We start from the raw sequence: 22,062 nt of genomic DNA on the forward strand, positions 1-22,062 counted from the left end.
AAAACATATCCTATTTCCCATTATTTTCCCTTTATAATTTAGTACACAGGATGATTCATAAAAACCTAAGCCAAAGCTAGACATGTTCTGCATGATAGCTGAATTAAACTGCAGAATGCATCTGCTAAACGTCACTTGTGCAGACTTTTCTCCTGTGTTCGTAACACTTAGGGTTTGTTGTTCAACCTTGCAAGAAAGACTGGATATAAGATTGGATATAAGGAGGAAGTTCTTTCCTGTTAGGGTGGTGAGGCACTGGAATCGGTTGCCCAAGGAGGTTGTGAATGCTCCATCCCTGGCAGTGTTCAAGGCCAGGCTGGACGAAGCCTTGGGTGAGATGGTTTAGTGTGAGGTGTCCCTGCCCATGGCAGGGGGGTTGGAACTAGATGATCTTGAGGTCCTTTCCAACCCTAACTATTCTATGATTCTATGATTCTAAAGTGCTTACGTGCATTTGTAAGTATAAATTGTTTCTTTCAGAGTATTTCATCCTATTACATATCTGCATATGTATGCTTATATATCTATTTGTGTGTTGATTTAATCAAAGCCTTATAAATAGCAGCTTAGTTGGTTTTCACAAGGAGAAGCTTACTAAAAACAGTTTATGCTAGTGAATTATTTTTCACAGGCCAGTCAAAGCTCTTGGGAGCTTTGCTTCTTAGACCCATCACAGGTTTTCTTCCCATAGCATTGCAGTTGCTATGCAGTCCATTGATAATTCCCAGCTCTTTCATAGGTGTGTCATATAAAAAGCACTTGCATTATGATGGTGAGGTTTAAAGAAACTTGAGTCGCAAGTAATATAAACCAGTCCTTTCTGGAGTTTTGACCAAGTCTCCAAACAGAATCTAAAACAAGGGGGAGAGTGAAGATGCAACTCTGATATACTGAGTCTGAATGGAAGGAAGCAATAACTAACTGGTGTCCTTAGTGGTACTTGAGAGACTTGAAATGAGAGAGTCATCCTAGGAAATGGGTGTCTAAATTGGTTTTAAGCCATTTTAGAGAATTAATGTCTATTCTTGGCATCAGCTAGAACAGGACAACCTACAGGACTTTTTAACATATTCTTCTTCTTATGATAGACAAGAAAGGAAAGACTTGTGTGTTAGGACACTGGTGCTTACGTCAGAGTTCAAAATTGCCTGTGTTAGCTAGAGAACATGCAACTGGGCTCCTGTGATGCTTCTCTGCTTTAGAAGAGACTGGACTATCAAAACCGTAGTAAAGAGCAAGTTTGGCTCTTTAGACCAAAGTCAACCTTTGAGTGAAAAACCTTCCCACCTACCATTTTTGAGATGTATATAATTTTTGCTCGGCAGTGGAAATAAGTCACAACATTGCTGAATGATGTCATATGCATCCCCTAAATCTTTTCAGGCCTACTGATGGCAGTAAGAAAAAAACTTCTGTGCAAGCATGGAAAATAAAATGGAAAGAAGCTTGAAAATAGTCAGTTTGTTCAATGGATTTACAACACTTGCAGGTGCGTAGCAGGTCATCATTCTGTGGAGGCAGGATCTACAGACTTTGGCTGTTATCTGTGGCATTATGGCATATTTTCAGGACTGAGATGATCTTACAAGGAACTAATGCATAGCGTTTTTACAGTTACAGAACTGGTGTTGGTTTTGTTTATTGTTAATGAGCTTAAGATTGAATAATTAGGGTAGGTGAATAATAAACTCTGATCCTCTTACTAAATATCTTACAAAGATCTTTATAATGCTTTAATGATTGCGAAGGAAAGTGATTCATTTTGCTTAACTTATGCTCTACGAACTTTGTGGCAGGGTCTTTTTCTATATAGATTTTTTTTTTAACCTGGCTTGCTGACACAAACGTCTTTCAGTCCACATTTTTTTGTGTCTTTCTGGGCAAGCCCAGGTCCCTAGATCTTCAAGTTACAGTCTGTCTACATAAAATGTGGCTTAACTTCCTGCTTGCACATACAGCTTCCTTTTTGGACAAAACCTTATGGAGTCAAGAAAGGATTCATGCCCTGATTTTAGATGGGCATAATACCTAGTATTACAGTAATACCTCAGTTTTGAGCTGGTAAAAAAAAAGAGAAGGCTGTCACATAATTCTTATTCTTCTAAAGAAGAGAAGTAATACTTGAAAAGAGCTGAAAAGTCATGCTTTCTCCTACAGCATGTCATAGAAGTAGGAGATTGTATTTTGTCATGTTCTCTGTTATAGGATATCCCACTTGCCTATGCATCTCCAGTATTTATGCCAACCTGTAAAATCATTGGTGAGTTTTGTTCTCTTCGACTTTTCTTTTAAAAGTATTCTTACTTGCCTGCAGCTAAGTTAAGGACTTGTTTAATTGTTGCTGCTTTGCAGTTTGCTAATAGACAAGAAGTCAGCTATTGGTAGAAGATGCATACAGGTGTTTGCCTGCCTCTTATGCTTTGTACAGTTGGAAAGGTGAAATTACAAGCTGAAAAGTGTAGAGATAGAAGATGGAGCACTGAATTATTTAGTACTTTACTGTCTGCTTCTTTGAATACCACCATTACCCTAGGAGGAAGAACTAAGACTGCCTAACTCTTAACCAGCTGAGAGACAGCATGGAAAGGTAAAGACAGTAGACGTTTCCTTATCCAGGACTGGTGAGTGTCTGAATGTATTTTGAAGGACAGAGAAGCCAGGTTCAATTTTTTTTGCCCATGGAGAAGGTAGGAAAGGCTGGCTCAAAGAAGTCCTTAATTTGAATTAGTGCAAGTTAGTGAGGTATTTTGTTGTTGAGAAGGAATTGCTGCTGTTTACTACATAACTCTGCTTTTGTGGCTTAGCAAATTCAGGAGAAAAACAGAAACTCTCACATCTGGTACTAACTATCTGAATTGGTTCCCTTGTCCCAGTCACGACAGGAGTGAATAGGCTACTCCTGCAGCATGGCCTGTTTTGTGCCAACCTGCCCGTTCCTTTTATATCCCTGCTTGGATCAGCCATGCAATAGACAGGAACCTTTTAAATCCTGTAATATGGCACAGTGGGCAGCTAGGCTTTTTAATAAATGAACCATCTTTCAGAAGTTATCCCTCAAATTTCAGTTTTAATGAACCCTGGTTACTCAGGGGGAAAAAAGATGGGTTAAAATGCAGCCACTCAAGCATGACAAAAAACAAGAGCAAAGTCTGAGGAGAAGTTGGATAGGAGCAGTTTTATTCTCTGCAAGGTTTGAAATTGTCACAACAACATGTCTGTCCTTGAGTTCATCAGAGCCTTTTCAATGGGGACACTTGTTTCCTTTCTGGGGACCCATGCCTTGTTTCAAATAAGATGTTGCATTAACTCCTGCCGGCTCCAGGCTTTGCTGCACGGCTGCTCTGCCAGCTTCGTATGCGCGTTGCCAGCACATCACATTTGATCAGAGTGAAAGTCACTCCAGAGTATGTCTAATCAAGCAGGGCTTCAGAACAACTTGAAGGCTGTAAAGCTGACCTCTGGAGGCTGCAGTATTGCCACTGGGAACAAAGAAGAAAAGTATGTAGCTTTCTGAGGTCTGTTACACCATGCTGTAATAACCATTTAAACAAAATATAAGAAAGGAAGGATATGAGTAGAAGGAAAGAAAATGCCATCTGGACTTAAACTGCTTTTATCCAGATGTCATCTGGATGTACAGTATAAGTTTGTCAGGTTAATTTAATTCTATAGTTGGGAGTCTGGCTCGGTGTTGGAAATTTTGTCTTGAAGTTGCAGGAAGAGTAATATTAGATGCTTTATCCTTATCTTATAGTAGTATGTACAAAAGACTTTATTATGTCTCTTTTCATTGTTTATATTAAACTAGCATATGGTAGCCCCAGTCTCAATTGTGATTTGCATTAGTTTGTGTGTTTGGTGGAGATAGCATCTACCCTGAGGGGCTCTCGATGTAGTTGGAAAGCCAGAAGAGCTGAAGAAGTCAAGTGCTTGGTGGTGGTTAGTCAGGAGAACAGCTCAGGTCCCTGTTCACAGGGCTGACTTTCCCCTGCAGTTATGGGAAAAAGCTTCTGGGCAGATACTTTATAATAATGAAGGTGGTATGAAAAACACAAGACAAGTCTAGGTGTTTTTAATTTATGGACTGCACTGTAAATAATTCATTAGCAACGGTGAGTCTGTTCACTTTGTAATAAAAATGGAAAGTCTGCCTGCTTCATTTTGTAAGACAGTTGTCATTCCTATGTTGTCAGGCTCACTCCTGCCCTGTTCCAGTTGAAACAGGGATGTTGAAGATGGGAACTGTGCCCTCCTCTTCTTAACAGGGGATTCTGAACCGATTCCTAGGCTTTTCCGTTGGGGTAACTTTTATTCAAGCCCAATTTAGCATTTGTATATTTGCTGCTTTGAAATGCTCAAGAGAATTTTAAACCACCTGCCGCATACCTGAGTATGTTGTATTCTGCCAAATGCCGTTTCAGCTTGCTTGTGCTGTCACCTGAGGGTGAGACACCTAGTGGAGGTACAGCTGACGAGATCCGTGCTCTTCGTAAAAATGCTACTAAAATCTGTTTCTGATTATCCCAAGAGGTTTGTGACCTGAGCAGGTGTCAGATCTTTAACCATGGAATTCATGAAACCTTTGAAAACTGAGTTGTCTGTTAAGATTCTTGGTAAAATGAAACTTACTACATGGTAAGTGTAAAATTCTACCTGTAAGGTAGGTCTGGGACACTGGCAATTATCAAAGACCAGTTTCTAGATATAAAGGTCCTCTCAAGTGATAAGATTGTGAGAAAATCGAATAGGGAAGATGATCATGGGTGTTTCAGTTAAAATCTTTGTTGAAGACAGTGTAAAGCTCCTGCAGTATTTTGTGATCTAGGAGTCTAGAAGAATTTCCACCTGATTGGAATTATGGGCAGTTAGAAAACAGGAAAAACAGCGACTACAGTATAGATAGTCAAATAGCAGGGACATGTACAGCTTTGAATTTATTTGAATGAAGGCACTGCAGTTGGAACTAGTTTTTAAATTACACTGTTTTCAAAATCAATTTTAGGATGTCAAAAATATTTCTGGGCTTCTTTATAATGTTTCAGTAGCAACGGATTGGTCACTTCGGTTGTGTTTCAGGTGCTTGAATATTAGCTGTTGAGACTAACATAAACTGCAGTCACATTACAAGTCTCCCAGTACATTGTGTTCACACAGTGCTTCACTGCATATGTATAAAAAGTTTTCCTTGAGGGATACACAGTAATCTTGTTTTGCTTGTCCAGTCCCAGACCATGCGACCCACACTGTCAGCAAGGTTTCTTGTAATTTAGGATTTGGTGGTGACTTGAAATATTGGGTGTTTGTCTGCAGAACAATTCAATAAGACCAAATACCTTAGGTTTTAATGTGTATTATACTGTTCCAGAAGGATTAATATGGATGGATCTCCAATCAGCTGCTTTAAAATTAGGATGATGAAATTGAACTCAGCAAAACTGTAGTTTTGGTGTGTCTAGGTGTCCAATATCTTCAGTTTAAATTATTTTAAAGAAACGGCAGCCCCCTGCACTACATTGTCAAAATAAGCAGGGAGTTTGAGAGAAACCACATTTGGGTAACCACTGAAAGCAGTGCAGAAAATGCACTTCGGCTGCCAGCGACTAATCTGTTTCTCTGGGCAAAAAAAATCATATCCATCCAATTTCTGTCTTATTTCTTCAGCTACATTTAGATTTTACAGGTTCTGCTGGTCCTCCTGGAATTTATCTTGCTTCCATTCTTGAAAGCTGGGTAAATCTTTACTTAAATTTCATCAGAACACACCAGGATAATGGCAGATATCAAAGTTATTAGAGCCAGTGTCCCAAAGCAGCTATTCAGTTGTTCTGTTCTCTAGAGACTTTGCTGATTGAGGGTAATGCTGCTTTTCTTTCTCCTCTCTGAAGGAGTAATGCATTCCCGGGTGGCTTACCAGAAATCACTGGTCTTGGGAGCAGTTTCTTAGCTCTCATAGGATGAAAGAAAAAGTGAATAAATCCTACATTTTTAGGCCACAAGGAGAAATTACTGTCTACCTTGACTGTATGCCTTCTTTTCAATGCTGAACTTACTGGGGGGAAAAAAAGCAGTCCAAATCTATCCTCATTCGTTTATTGATTGCAGTGTAGTTTGAGTATGGTGGATTGTTATGTTCTTTCTGTTGCCACCCAGTAATGAGGAATGTAAGTTGTGATGATACAGCACCACAAGAAGAAATCAGCAATTTCCTTCAAATGCTACAGTTCAACTTTCAAAACATGCCTTGTTTCATCAGATAAGTAAGAGAGCATTCAGTGTCAGAATGCAAGTCATTCTCATTTCTAATTCACAGGGGGCTTGAGATGTTTCTTGCTAGGAGCATTTCTTTGGGCAGGCCCAAGAGGTTGTGACCTCTTTGTTATATTGCAGGCTGTCTGGTTCAAGTGAGATGTTACTAGAGCACAGCAAACGCAAAATAGCATCTTCACTTTTTGACAGGTTATTGTTAAATTGTTAAAAATACTTGCTGCTACTGCCATTCCTCCTCTAAATTTTCTCCTTCTGAGATCATCTTTGTACAGATCAATTGGGTTGTTACTTTTTACTCTGGACCTTTAGAAAATACTTAAATTATGTTGTCTTCTGTAGCTCATCTTTCAGGTTTTAAGTAACTTGGATGAGTATGTCTGAACCAGTTGGCTTTCTTTAGTAGCTGATAAATGTCTAGCAAGAGCAGGAAAAGTTTACAGAGCATATGTATTCTTTGTAGCAACGCTATAGGCTGAGCCCTTAGAGTGCATGTAAGCCAGATGATGTTAGTAATACTTCATGCCTACTGCAGTATTTGGTAGGCAGACACAAAGGGTTTTCAACAAGTACTTTACATCTTACCACAGAACCTCTGAAAAAAATGAGCTTTCATTAGGTAAATAAGCAAGCATCACATCCCAGAATGCAAATCCTTTTCAGTTCTTACGCTCACCCAGTTTCCTCTGCAGTCTTCCCACTGAGCCCAAAAGGGTGGGAATACATGCTACATTCTGTCTCGGTTTAGGAATTTGAAATTTATCAGGCAGGGGGGTTTTACAGCATTGTTGTATGAGTGATCAGGGACGCTGGTTATGAAATTATTTGAGTGCAACCCTGCAAGCTTTTAGGGATGGCTCATTTGCTTGTAGATGTCCCAGTGAGGATTAGCATTTCTTACCTGCAAGCTACAGTACATTTAATAAACCACCGAATCAGTGGATTCTGCTGTGGAACTGTCAATGTTTGTTCTAGCAGATCTGTCTATACTGGAGTGTGCAAAGCCTCCGAGAGCACTACAGCAGGTCTGTCAGCTCTGGCTCCCCAGTAGCACACTTCCACGCACTTTTGCCTTTAATTTTGTGTTATTACCTCTTGCTGTTTTAAACTGCAGTGTCCTTTTCCCTCCATGCTCTCCCTAATGATAACAAGCTGACAGAGCTGATGACACTAGGAGCTGGGTGGAATGCAGGGAAAACAACCTGGTAATATAAGCATGCAGCAGGGCAATTACCTGAAGCTGTGATCTGCAGATGCTGCTCTCCATCTGAGGAAACCAGTCATTTCAGCCAGCGGGCTGGAGGTGAGGGCTGCTAGTGCAGGAAGGCAGTTCATGTGCTTTACGGTTAGTGGTGGCTGCTGACCAACTTGTCCTGGCTCGAAGAAGCACTCTCCTTAGCTAGAGATGGGATATTTTTACGTCCCTGCGATACCACTCTTACACGCCGGGGGGGGGGGGGGGGGGTTAAGTATTTTTATGTCTGTACTTTAAGCATAGATCATATCCCAGTGCTGTGTGTGCGCTTCCAGCTAGCCCTACCACTTTTGCTTTTGTAATCAGGCTGCAGATGTGCTTCATGATTGAACAACTTCTGCGCACCGCCGCTTCTCCTCCCAGAGGAGTCCAGCAGGCTTGCTTATGCAAGCTGTCATGCTGCCTTTTTCTTTCCAAAAGCATGTGTGGGTTTGCTTTTTTGTGTTCATCTGGCTCTCTGTTTGTGCCTGCAGATAATGGGCTCTCTATATAAAAATGTTCCCAAGCACATGGCTGCGGAAACAGTTTCCTTAAGCCCGACACAACCACCACCCCATGCAGCTCAAGGCACCACAAATGATAAGAACCTGCTCACCCCTTGCTGAAGCCATGCAGGCGCGCACACACACTCGCTTTCCCCCTCTCACAGTCAGAGATGATAGAAAGTCTTCTGGGGATTACTGCACATTTGTAGAGCAACAATGGAAAGCAGCACAGCACAAATAATCTATTCTTCCTCACCCGGCATAACAAACGCTGCTTTGTCTCACATCTGGCCCTTTTTAATAGCTCAAAGCCAACAGCAGTAGCTATTTAGCAGCTTATGGTAAATAAAGCTTTATTAAAACAACTTCCTTTTTCAAGTGTTTAATGATTAAAACAGCCTTTCACCTTTTTTATTTATTTTTTTTTAATACAACAGTATCTAGCAGGGGAAATAGGTGTTATGGATGGGTATTAAACTTTTCCCAGAAAATAATATTTAAGACAGCATCATCGAAAATTCTGTTACTGAAAAGCAGCTGAAAGACCTTTCAGTGCCCTCTGAGGACACAAGCCGGTGCGCCTGTGCCCCGGTGCGCCTGTGCCCCGGTGCATGTGTTATGTGCTGAGCTTTGCTGTACCGGTGCAGAGCTCTGCCTCCAGGTCTGAGCGTTCCGCGGGTTTTCATGTGCCGAAAAGCAGAATTAAGGCAGTTATGGTATTCATCTGTGCGTACGCACAGAGGTATGATCCGATAGTCAAGAAACAACTTCTTTTAAGAGGTGTTTCATGTTCAGGATAACTTCAAGTGCAGTTAGGTGGGGTTCGTCGCTGGGCTGCCACGTTTTTCCGCCAGGACCGGGCGCTGAGGGCGCCAATGTTTATGAAATCTGCCGTCGGAGGAGGCAGGCTCCCCAGAGCTGCTGGGCTGTGTCAGCGCCGTGTCCCCAGGCACCCGTGCTTCCAGGACACGGAAAGCCGCTTTTCCGGGCCGCGCTCCCTCAGGGCGGCGGCGGCCGGGCCCAAAGCCCCGCGGCAGGCGGGCGGGCGGCCCTGCGGCGCCCTCTGCCGGCGCGGCGGGGAGCGGGCTCCGCGGCCCCGACTTCCCTCACGGCCCGGCCCGGCCCGGCCCGGCCCGGCGCCTTCCTGTGCCCTGGTTCGGTGCTTCCAGCCCGGCTGACGGCAGCTCTGCTGGGGCCTCCTTACCCCAGCCCTCTCGGCTCCGCGGCCTGTGGCCCTGGCCTCCCTGCCCTGCACTCTCCCGAAGCCGTTAGTCAGCGCAGTTCTCTCCTGCCTTCCTCTACCTTGCTTGTTGCTTGATCAAAGTCACTTATTAGATAGAAACCGTCTGTCCTCTTGCACAGCCCTCAGCACACTGGAGACACTCAGGAAGTTATTATTTTTAGCTGACTCAGTCAGCAGTATTAACCCACTTCTGTCCTGGGCTGGGCTGGCCCTGGGAGGGGAAAAGGGGTGTTTGGAAACAGCTCTGTTGAATTCGTGCTTTGTCCTCTCACCTGCTTAGTAATGCTTGTTGAGTGTGTGTCTCTTTTCATGTCCTCCTTCCATTGAGGGGTTCAGAGTGGCTCTAAATTGTTATTTACAGCAACCACGGTTCCCCAGAGGGTGGCTGGCCGTGTGTTTGTCACCTGTGGAAAGGGAAACCCAGCGTAATACAGTGCTGCTGGCCCTCCTAACACCTCTCACAGCAGCCGTTCGCCTGCCTCACCTCTATCCTTGGAAGGTCTGCCTTTCCTTCTGTGCTCATAAAATGGCTTTCTGGAGGAAGGATTATTTGTTAAAAACTTGATTTCTAAGGAAATGGTGCAGGCTTGCCCAGGTGAGGGGTGGGAGGCAGTGTTTGCTCAGGCTGTGGGGCCTGCGCCATCCTTGGCTGGGCAGCAGGCGATATGTTTCAGTGGGCTCTGCTTTACTTGTGTTTGTGCCTGACGGAGAGGGAAGGAAGTGTGTGAGAGGGGAGGAAGAGTGAAAAGCACCATGTGAGGAGTGTCTAAACTTGGGGAGAAAGTCGGGCCTGAATCAGTTGGTGATTCAGGTCTCCTGTGGCCACAGGTCAGCTGGTTTCCGTGGTCTGTTGGTCCCAGGGTACCAGAGCTCTTGCGTGGATGGCAGCCCTGGTGGCAAGCAAAGCTCATCCCAGAGCAGAACTGAAACCATGCTTGCTTTCAAACCGCAGTGCTTCTTCAGATATGTCAGTGTTTTGAAGCTGTGTTGAAATGTTTGATTTTTCAATTATTTTTTAAGAGACTGTTTAGGCTGCCTTAGGAACTAACTGTCAAGGGACCATGTTCTACTACATTGCGCTTCTTAAAGGCGTTATTGGAAGTCCAATTTCTGACGCAATAATTGCAAACTCCTAACTTGAACTTTCAACCAACACAGAGTGTAGCAGAAGCTTGTGAAGATCTCATTCTCTCTACATAATTTCATTCTTTTTTTTCAACATGGAAGAAGGTTTTGTGGTGATGGTGTAAGGAAAAAGATTCGGTATGTTTAGGGTTAAAAAAGAAAAGTAACAGGTTGATGCATCTGTTCCTTTAAAAAACCACATTCTCCATTTTTGAGACATCATAAATATGTAAATGAGGGCTCTTTAATTACTGCCTAGGGCTATAAACTCGCAATGCTAGAGGGGAGGGAAGGAGGAAGGCAAAGAATAACTCACATAATTTCTTTTTTTTTTTTTTTTTAGGAGAGAGACTCAGAAAAGGCAGCAGAGGAATGGGGATTTTTATTGTTGAATTACCAGAAGGTGCTGGGAGCACTTCTTTTGTTTATCCTTTTAGATGGAGTTAGCATATAAAGCAGTAGTGTACGACCTTCCTATGTGTACACCAAACAGAGGGGATTTGTTAGGAAGCACGGGGTGAAATTCCCTTTTCCATCCCACTCTGCCAGTACCTTTAATCCCTATCAGCAGCATCCCCTGCTGTCTCAAGATGCTCCAGTGCCTGAGTCTTAGTGTGATTTCTAATGCGGGTACACCAGAGGCTACCAAGGGATCCTGCAAAGTCATTTTCACTTGTGACCTGATAAGCACTCGACATTTAACCAAGTAGAAGTCAGCTCTTACAAAAAGGCTGGCAGGGCTGAGTATCTTAAGGACTATTATTTTTGGGTAAGGTGATCTTTCTGCTACTTTCAAACCAGTGTGAGATTGACAGAAAGGGCAGGGTTTTATATTTCAGGATGTGGATGTGAACCAGACCAGTGTACAGCAGAACCTGTATAGAAGGTATAGTTACTGGAAACAATTCTGCTGGTATTTTTTCCAGGTAAAATGGTCTGGTGTCCAAGTGCTTATTCTGCCTTGGTAAAACTTCATGTGATAATTTTCACTTTCCACATTTAATCTTTTAATTCTTGCTGAGGCCTATGAAAGAATAATTTCCAGATAATAATGGTTTCCCACTAATGAGCTCTGCGTTTTTATAACAGAAATGACTTAGAGCCAGTATGCTCACTGAAAAAGTTATTCTATTTGATGCTTTTATGGTGTATCTCAGCAAAAGGTAAAAATTATTCTGATTGGGGTGCAGCAGGATATTTGCAGTTCAAACTGTGAATGTCATTGTATGTGTGTGGTGAGGCTTCATATGTATAATTTTGGCTGTTTGGTTCATGCAACAAATGTTTACTGCCTGGGGGAGTTGGTGGGCTGAGGAGCTTCTCTTGGCCAGAAGAGAATTACTGAGCTTGGGCTGGTGAAAGTAGCAAACCAGTGATATAAAGGGCTAATGGGTGTCCGTCCACGCAGTGAGGAGGAAAAGGTGGAAGGAGCCTGGCAGAGCGAAAGGTTGTTTCTGCCAGAGAACACTTGTGACGTGAGAACAAGTGGAGTTGAGGATGGAAGTGAAAATACTTCCAGCTACTAGGGGGAAGGGTGAGAGTGCTTTTCAGTGGGAGCCATTGGGTGCTAAAAGCAGAACTATTTTTGTGACTGAATTTGATCAGTTTATAACAGAAATTGTATGGCATGTCTGTGTAGGAGAGCAGGGGACTGTACTCCCAGTCCTGCCTTCAAGAGCCCCATCAGGCTCCAACTCAGTCATGCGAGTTAGTTCTGTGCGCCCTGCCCTCTGTTTTTCCAAGTGGGCTTTGAGAAGCTATGCTGTGTGGGAGAAATGACAATCTGGACAAGTACAATAGTAAGCTGTGGCTGAGATAGCTAACCTTCAGTTTTGTTTGTGGTTAACTGGAAGGCAGTAAATTGGGGTGATATTACATGTACAGTTCATAAATCAACATGCAGGATACTTTGTTGGCATGAGTGACAGTACATGAATGCAGGTCATTGTCACTGTCTCTGTAAAATCTCTCTGCAGTCTCTGAGCCCTGAACTATGCTGCTAGTAACACCAGAAGCAGCTCCTGATGCCGCTAGCCACAAGTCTGAGTGCTGGTGTATTTGGGTTTGCACGTCAGTTTACGTTTCTCCAAATATTTCAGCAAAAGTGTATATGTATGTATACATTTGTGATTGTTTTCAGCATGCCCTTCTCCATCTGTTCTGATGTTCAATTAAAATGCAGATAATGTGTCCCAGCTTGTAAGATGGATCACCGCTGAATTGGTGTCATGTCTGGGCTAGCTTATCTCTTGATAAATACCTCTGCTGTCCACTAAGACATTAAACTTCATGACTACTGAGGTCTGTTTGGGGGTCTTACAGGCAGATAAGACTCTGTTAGTCGCTTTTAATAAAATGTATCAATTTACATTTGCTGAAGGACGTTTGGATGGCATCTGGTATTGAGAAGGTGGCCGTGGCATAATCAAAAGAGAATACTTGTATGTGAAACTGGCTTTTCTATTTCGCAAGTATTATAATTTATTGACAGGAGTGCTTTATTGAAGCCTCTTGTGTCTAGAGCTTGGAGGTGAGGAGCTTGAGCTGCTGTTATAAGACCTCATTTAGCTGTCTAGCAGAAAAGATTTCTTTCCCTGAGTCTAATCTGGCAGGAGCCATGAAGAACATTATCAGCTAGATATAGAAATCTCAGGCAGCTTTGGTGTGTGGGACGCATGCGGATGCTGTGGTCTGGAGTCTGTCTCGCCCTGACAGCCGTGCAGTCAGGATTCCCACCACCAGGAACACTCTTTCTGGGAGCTGAGAATGGACAGTGATGGACTTGCAGAGGTGTTTGAACTCCAGGGATGTTGAGTCGTGTGTACTAGGAGTGGTGAGTGCCAGCTTCCCTAACTTGAACAACTATCTGAAAAATTTGCTGTCTCTTCTGTGTATGCAGGGAGTGGAAAAGAGTTTTGTCAAGGACAACTGTCCGAATAACTGCTCAGTGCCACTGAAGCAGTTCGTAAGGGGGAGGTATCTGTTCGAGTCTGGGATCTTGCTGGTGCTGGTGTAAAGTTTTACATAAATACCACATTTGGGTATATATATCTCTGAATCTGTGCCCAGTCTCTGTTCATGAGTGTGACAGTACAACTTCTTAGACTGTACTGCTCATGTCGCAGAAAAGGATACAGGAATTTGTAGGCAAAAGACTGCTTTCATGTTCCAGTGCGGAATATCTGGGGTTTCATTTCCGTTCTAGATTCCATGGCAATGATTGAAACAGCAGAGTATATATGTGTATATATATATATATATATATATGTAAAATATCTCTGTGCCCCTGGGAAGTGAACTTCAGAAAAAAAGCACTTAAAACTGGTCAGCTTATTAAGTACAGGCTGAAGTCTCATGCAGTTCTATGTAAAACATAAGTAGAAGTCATGGTACAGACAGTTTGGTAATATGAATTATGGACTGAACCTGTTGATTAGTTGTTTGCTTCTGTCTTTATGATCTACTGTTCTGCCACTACAGAAAAAACTGTAAGGAAAGGCTGGAGAGGTGAGTGAGTGGAAGGGTCCTAGTGAAATGCAAACAATGACCAAACCAGGAGGCTTACTTATGCTTGCTTGTGCTTTTAGTGTCTTGCTATTGGTCCTTGTTTGAGGGGCATTTTGGCCATTCCTGCCTTCCAGATCAGTAGAACTGTTTGTGTAATGGCTAACCCCTTACCCCAGTCTAAACACATGGATAAGAGAAGGGTAAATGGTGAATTCAGCATGATGTGTGTGTGCTAATTTAGCACCTACTATTTCCCCCTTTTGCTGGTGTTGATTCCAGACACATCTTGACAAAGAACAACTTATGTGTGATCATGGAGTATGATGTAAAGTATGACTCTGAAAAAGAGTTAATGAATACATGGAGCAGGGTTCATCTTGATGGTACCAGTGTGTACCAAGCGGTATCCACAAACCTAACGCAGCATGAGCATCAGTGGTGGGCTTAGAGGACTGCAGGTTTGCTCTTTAGATCACCATAATTTACTGCCAATTTTCAGTTGGTGATTTTATACAGCCGTAGCAACAGGAATTAAAGCCACTGACACCACTGAGCCTTTGTTTCCATTTTCTAGACATTTTTCAAGTCACAGGCAAGTTTTAGGTTGCCTTAAGTTGCACTGTTTGTCAGAGACGGGTCTGACGAGCACAGGACATGGTTGTTATTGGGATTATTATTATCTCACAATGTGCTCAGAAGTTTCTTGCAAGAAGCACTTTGCTCGATTGTTTAGGTGGTAGAAGTGCACAGGCTGTGCTCAGTGATCTTTACTGTCCTTTTTGTCTTGCAGATCGAGGAATTTTAATGGCTTTCAGGTAGAAGAAAGTGGAGACAATCAAAATGAATTCTATGGACAGGCACATACAGCAGACCAATGACCGGCTGCAGTGCATAAAACAGGTAAGCTAAAGATGGAGAGCTACACAAGCATTGTATGTTGTGTGGCAAGGTGTGTTATACATGATAGTTGCCTGCTGCTTAATGAATATCCTTGCCTGTTAGAGGGGAGGAGAGTGGTAGGAGTGAGACATTGTAATGTCATTGAAGAGAACAATATCTGCTGCTAGAGCTAGTGTGTAAACCTCAAAAGCCAAACTTTCCCTTTCACCTTCCAAAGAAATCTTCAGCCTGGAGACTCAACAAATCTGTCTCAGCAGGAAGCAGAGTGGTGCTAGTCCTGCCAGCTCTGCCCTGAAGGTGTCACAGCAGGCAGCCATCGATGGAGCTTGTGCTCTGAGCAGAGTAATCCAGAATTTTGATGGGCCAGTTTTGATTCTAACACAGTAGGTGACCCTGCACTACCTGGAGCCTTGAACTTGGACAGCTGGGATACCCCCACGTGTGTGGGTTAATCGGTTTGTGCAGAAATGTAAAAACTCCCTTTCACAAGTAAAATTTTCAGAAGCATATGCTTGTGAAGATGAAGGGCCCTTATAATTCACTGAAAGGCAGTGGGATCTAAGTCTTGTTTACAGATTTCACCATTGTAATTGCGCTTGCAAATGCTTTTGTAACCAAGTGAAACTACAAAGGCAAGGATGGAATGTGCAGATGCCTGCTTTACCTTTCTCAGCAAGCTTTGCTCTCTGGTGCTGCAGGCAGTGTGTATCCTCCCCTCACATGCATTCTCTGCATGCAAGAATCCTTACAGAAAATTCATAGCGATGGTCCTTTGTGTAGAAGAGGTGAGCAAGAGAATGGTTTCTCATGTTGATGTTTCCCATTTTTACCTCTATACCAATGCGTGCATGTGGCAAACAGATGCATAAATGCAAGCTGCACAGAGGTATTTTGCTTCCTTTATAAATGAGCATTTCAGAATAATGCAGAGCTAATTCACAGGTCAAGGTGCAGAAATAGGAATCTGCCCCTGCAGAATTGCTGATCATAATCCAGCCTTGGTCTGTGGCGGCTCTTCCCTCTCTTTCATCATGCTGTGGTGGAAGTTAATGCATCTCATGGCCCTTTAGAGGCCCGAGGGAGATACGATTGAGGATTTCATCCCAGTTTCTCATGAACAACTATTTGGTTCAGAAAAAAAATACTGCCTTTGACTAGGATAAATTGGTGTCCTTATTGGCCATCCTGGCCAATTGGATGGGGAGTGAAGTGAACTGCAGAACAGTTTAACCTTCCAGCTGTAAGAACAGACCTTTAGATCGAGTAGGGTGCTGTTCAGTTCCTTTTTCTAGTGCTGTCAGTTTCTCTACATAGACAATTTGTATTATTTTAATTGGATAGAATATCAAATTACACTTACAGTATTAAAGAGGTATTTTTGCCTGCGTAATGGGTACTCTGTCAGTTAAAGCACTAAGTTCATTTATACATAGTACTGGTTTACATACGCAGCTAGGATGTTTTTTCAGCGATGAAGGCCAAAGGAAGGGAGGAAGGTCAGGCTTCCCAGCTTTTGTCCACCATTCTCGGTTTTGTTTGACCCTGACTGGAAGAAAGCTCAGCGAAGGGACATGTTTTATAGCTACTCTGTTCTGTCAGACAGCAAAGGATGCCTGATGATGAGGTATCATACTTGGGCATGCTTATGAATGTGTGGTACCTATGTTCTCTATGGGTCCAGATAAGAGATTAGGGTTGCTTCTGTTCTCAACTCATGAAAAACTGTGGTTAATCACAACAAGTCTGAACACCAAAAATGTATAGCAGAAAGCTTTTTTGCAAAAGTGGCCATACTTGCAGTTTTGTGGCAGAGGAATGGGTGAGGGTTGGTGGTTTTGTTTGGTTGGGTTTTGGTTGGTTGGTTTTGGATTTGGTTGGTTGGTTGGTTTGTTGTGAGGGGTTTTTTTAATACCTTCACACAGAGGTTGCTCTTTGCTTTTTTATAGTTCCAAAATCTTGTACTGTAACCTTTGCCATAGTAGGGAAAGAGACAGAAACTGATTGTGACTAGCTTTTTTGGAGGAGACTCGCACATCTGCCACAGGGTCATAAATTTCCAGCTTTGAGATATTTACCTTATTTTTTGTGACAGGTGATAAACTGGCAAAATTCGTGTTGTATCACAAAGGGTGATTTCCAGTTCACCCATAGAGGACTGGACCACACGCTGTTATGTGCATGTTGGTTTGGGGAGCAAACAGTACATCACATGGCCGTTTTCAATGGATCTTCACTGATTTGGGGGATTAACTGCAGAGAGAGATAAAAATCTGCCTGCCTTTTCTTCCCTGTCCTCCAGTCTTTCACCCTTTCTTCCCAGCCTGTGAGCAAACTACTGCTGTTCTCCTGAAGTGCTTTTGGGCTGGTTAACACAGCCGTGGCGTTGGAAGGTGCACTACAACAGGGACCATCCTTCCTTGGTGCCCAGCATCTGCATGTTTTATAACCTTGCTGGCAGCTAGTGGCTTACGCAGCCAGACTGAGAGCTGTCTGCTGCCCTCCTTGCCCCTCACCCAGCCCCTGAGAAACACTATAAATGGTAATCCATGTGCCTCTTTAACTAGATCAGGTTTCAACACAGGGTCAGGACAGGCTTCTTTCTTCCCAGCTCTGTGACTTGTGAGACACCCACAATATCCTTGCTGACTTCAGTTCCAGGATCAAGGTTGTGTTTTACCTTCATCTTTTTTAGCACTTTAAAGCTACAAACCCAAAACTTGTATATGATCAGCTAGTTAGGAAATGAAGTGTGTGTGTGTGTGTGTGTGTGTGTGTGTGTGTGTGTGTGTGTGTGTGTGTGTGTGTTAAAGAAGTGTTTCAGAATAGATGAAAGGGCAAACTGAAGAGGTGGCTGTGTATTTACTCTTAAAAAAACCTTCAGACTTCTGTGGAAGGCTGGAACAGCTTGTGTGGTCTCTTTGTAGCTGATTCCCTCAGTATTTTTAAGTGTATGTGCTTTAAAATCAAACAGGTTTTTTTGATGTACAGTGGAAAAAGCCAAAGTAACAGGCTTCCCTTAACACATGCAATTAGCTTGTCATGACACATGGGACTCTTCAGTGTACATTGAAGGTGGCTGGATCTTGAGGGTGCAGATTTTTTCCTTTAATTCTTTATCTGTACAAACAAAACCACAAAATTATTTCTGTGCTCAGCAAAGGCCTGATAGCCCCTGAGAACTGCCCTATTTGATGCTGCAGTAATAATCTGTTTATCTGCCAAGTGCTCCTGGCTTGGCTGGCTCTAATGAACTGGCCACCATGGAGCTCCAGAGCAGCAGGAACTGGGTTGGGCATGCACAGGGCTGAATCTGAGGGCTTTCCTGGTGCCCATGTACAGCATTCTGAGGGAGCCAGCTTGGCTTCCAGTGCATAGGGCAGAGTTGACTGGTTTTCTTAAACTGTTCTTCATAATAGCTGGAGGTATGGCTTTAATCAGACACTGTCCATTATTTTTCTTAGATGATAGGGGCAAATACCAGGCAAAATCAGTGGGTTGCATGGCATCTCCACTCTACTCTCACTTTAGAAACGCAGAGGTATTTTAAATCTAGGGACTTCTGTCTTCTCTTGTCTGTCTGCTGTCAGTCAGTCTATAAGGTTTCTATACATCTCTTCTGAAATTCTTGAACAGAGGAAGATGGATAAAATCTTTCTATATTTAAATTATAAGGAAACCATCCCTCTCAGAATAGGTGCATGATATCTTCCAGCTCTTCTGAGGACAGTTTTCAGGGTACATACTAAAGCTGTGCTGAAATTTTAGTAACAGGTTAAAAGAAAGTATGGAAAGGCTCTCTGGTGTCAGAAGTATTTGGTCATGGTGGGAACAGAGAAGGTTGTTTCTGCTGCTTGTGTCACATTACGTTAGAACATGTTGAGCGGTATCCTCAAATAGTGCTGGATCACTTGGGGAATCCCACTTAATTGGGGGCACACATCATTGCATAGCTGATTTCTAGAAACAGATTAGCATTTCTCCCTCTTTCCTTAAAGAAAGCTTCCTGAATTTCTGCAGTTGTGATGCTTTATAATGCATACCCAGCCGTTCAGAGATATGCTAAGAGTTGTAATTGCTGTGTGTTTTTGTTGCTGTTTTCTTGCTCAAATTGGAAACAAGCAGGCCCATTTCTTTCATCATTCAGCAACTGAGTATTTGGTTGCTGCAATTCAGAAGAAAATGGAATTCTGTGTATATTTACATAACTGTTAGCATTTAAGCCCTGAAATGCTTGAACTAATTCTCCTGCTCTTCAGTGTTATTGTTGTAGACTCATGTAAATTTTCAGCAGTCCTAACCATGTCACTTTTAATATATTTTGTACTGGTTAATATGGGCTGGTATGAAATTACAGCTGATAAGGTTTTAATAAAGCTTCAGGAAAATTTCATTCTTGAAGAACTTTGAAAATGAGAAGTATTCTTATGAAGGGCACATTTATTTAGAATACATATTTTTTGATTGTAGCCCTATAAATGTTTCAGGGTGTTTTAGCAGCGAAATATGAAATAACATATAGCAGTAAGACAAATGGTGAAAAGGACCTTTCTCTTCCATAAAAAGATATTCAGTGGGTCTCAAGTGTTACAGCTTACTGGTTGCATGGTCCATCAATGCCGTCTCAGTAGCTATGGTGTGTTGTTCTTTTTTTTTTTCTGAGACCCAACGCTGCAAATTCTTTGTCTGCTTTCATGCTCAGTCTGGTGGAATATTCCTCTGCTAGAGTTAAGTATGTTTAGGAAAAACTGACAGCAGACCAGCTTTCCTGGCTCCTCTAGTCCATTTAGAGACTTGTCAATCAACATTCCTGCCCTGTTAGATCCTGCATCCCAGGGGGGACTGCTCTGGCTCTGGCAGGGAAGCCACAAGGGAAAGAGCAAAGAGGCAAAGTGCTAGAAGCACTTCTGGAGGGGAGGGGGAAGACAGCGCCTTCTTGATGGTTTGTTTATCTGACAAGTTTTCGGTGGGCAGATTGTAACCCATCATCTTTTGAGGCGGGATGGTAATATTGGTGTGGGTACACTTCTTCCCAATTCTGCTGCTTGTTTCACTGCAGCACCTGCCCACAAGGGCAGGACATGAGTATTGTTAACTGGTTTTGAAAAGGAAAAGATGTTTTAAACTCCCACTTACCATTGCTAGGACCCATATTTAGTGTCTAGAATAATTTTAGTCTTTTCTGTGCACTAACTGTTGCTTTAAATTGCCTATTGGTAAATAAGGATGAACACTTGAAAATTCTAGAAATCTGTAAGTTGGATCCAGGGTGTCCTTAGTGTCTGAGGAGCACAGGAAGTCCTTTTTATCAGCAGCTGGGTCAATCTCTGCAGTGAACATGTGACTTAGCTGGCAACATGGCTCTAGGTTTCGTCATGCCCTTTCGGACTCTTCCTTTGTGTGTATGTGCTTGCTACTTGAGTTCCTTCCATTGTGTGCATTAGTGAAACAGCAAATCCACAGCAGGTATGACTTAGGCAGCATTTGCATATAAGAAATACTGTGCCTGTTTGCAAAAGCAGAGCTTTTCATTTAAGAAAAAAACCCCAGTTGTTTGAAGTGGTGATAGTGCTGTTTGTTATGAGTAAGAGTCTTCAGCTGTGCAGACCTCTACCATGCAGATCTGTACTGAAGAAGTCCCTTACTGGTGGTGGTTGCTCCTTATTGCTTCTATGCACCACACAGGAAGAGCTGTTAACATTGTACATAGGCAGGTCACAAAGCACGTGCTGCAGGCAGTTTTGTAAGCACATGCAAATGAAAAAGATGCATGGGAATGTATTTTTCCTTTTGAGTTTGAAATATCTCAGTAATATCTTGCTGGCTGGTAGGGCCCGTGAGAATAGGCCATGTGCATTTTACGTGTTCCACAGTGGTATCAGTTCATGTAGTGGTCATTTTAAATGGTCACCTTGAGATTTTATCTCTGCATAGATTAAGAGATTAAAATAATAAAGATAATTCAGTTGATTAAAAGTGCTATAAATAGCAGGATCAGTGGATAAGTAAATTACTCAGATGGGTCAAAAAAATTAATTGGAAAAGAAAATGTCCAACAAATGTGTTGCTGTTCAACTGAGTATATTGAAGACTATTGGTTATTTTTCAGAATCAGTGCATTTATTCTCCTGAAATTTAGAAAACTAGGAAGTGTATTTGTTCTAAGTGCATTTTTTTAATTTGGTTCTTAAGTCAGAGGAATTTACGTTGGTACTTTTTTTTCTCCTTGCCATGAACTCGCCCTATACTCTTGGGTAGCATTATTTCTTGTTAAAGGATGCACTATTGACAATAGTCTTCCAGTAAAGGGATGTTGTAATATTTCTTTAATCTTTAAAACACTTTGATATGGTAAGATCTTCATGACTTAAACCACTGACCCAACATTTCAAAATGCTGTGATATGCACCTTAAGTTATTATATGGTTCATAACACAGAATTATTTATGTAGACACCCCACTTTGCCTGTATTCTTCACTTAACCTTCTACTGAAAGACATTTAAGCCATTAGCAAGTAGAGTAAATATTTAGATCATTACTCTAATAGTGCAGTAGTATTATAGGGAAAAGAGTATGGCCACTGCTTTTAGAAAAGTATCTTGTTGATATGTCTAGGTATTTAGGACTCCAGTTACTGGCTGAAAGTCATGAGGACATTAGAGAAGAAAGCTCCTGTATTGTTACATTGTCTATTGGAATGCTAAAACTGAAGAAGCTTCAGCATCATTTCTGTAGTCACACACAGAGATATCCATCCCGCATGTTGTGATCGGGGGACACTAATAGAAAATGGATTGGTTCAGTTGCCAGGAAGAGTGAGTGAGCTAGTTAGGCAAACTTACTTCATAATTTAGTTGAGTTGTAAACACAAATTTTGTTGTGTTGATTGGAGCCTTGCATCATTGAGCATGGCTTTAGAGAATGAACAGATTTACCTTTATTTCTTGCCTTTCTTTCCCCATAAATTCACTGTTTGTGAGTGATTAAGGAAGTATAATTCAGAGCCCTCTGATTATTTTGAGTCTTTTGTAAACCATACTGTTCTCAGTGCTCTCAGCTGGCATAATAGCAGACCAGGTGTTGGTGGTGAGAAGGGTACAAATATTCTACTGGGCACTGTTGTTTCATCTACCAATAGTTTAACAAAAAATCATATCACTACTAGTGTGCCCCATTTCCATCTTCAGTCAGACTGGATCACAGTCTTTAGACCCTTAAGCCACAGTTTCCTCTTGGGCAGGGAAAAATATGGTAGACCAACAGTAGATGGGTTTATGGCAAAAA

At 42.3% G+C, this 22,062-nt stretch overlaps 1 protein-coding gene and 1 long non-coding RNA gene across 8 annotated transcripts in view; one reads left to right on the top strand and one right to left on the bottom strand.

Annotated features, from left to right (window-relative positions):
* The window catches only part of ZMIZ1 (zinc finger MIZ-type containing 1), a 346,192-nt gene that overhangs the window by 176,505 nt on the left and 147,625 nt on the right, over nt 1–22,062 (top strand). For all 7 annotated transcript variants that reach the window (XM_065670720.1, XM_065670724.1, XM_065670721.1 and 4 more), the window contains exon 4: nt 14,670–14,779. In XM_065670720.1, coding sequence (XP_065526792.1) covers nt 14,720–14,779 — 60 coding nt within the window. In that variant the 5' untranslated portion in view covers nt 14,670–14,719. The remainder of the gene's footprint in view (nt 1–14,669; nt 14,780–22,062) is intronic.
* LOC136011138 (uncharacterized) lies at nt 3,151–7,609 on the bottom strand. The gene is made up of 2 exons (XR_010611228.1): nt 7,499–7,609; nt 3,151–3,479 (listed from the first exon to the last, which is right to left on the bottom strand). It is a non-coding gene; the product is annotated as an uncharacterized LOC136011138 (long non-coding RNA).

This window comes from Lathamus discolor, chromosome 3 (assembly GCF_037157495.1).
Source record: "Lathamus discolor isolate bLatDis1 chromosome 3, bLatDis1.hap1, whole genome shotgun sequence".
Lineage (NCBI taxonomy): Eukaryota > Metazoa > Chordata > Aves > Psittaciformes > Psittacidae > Lathamus > Lathamus discolor.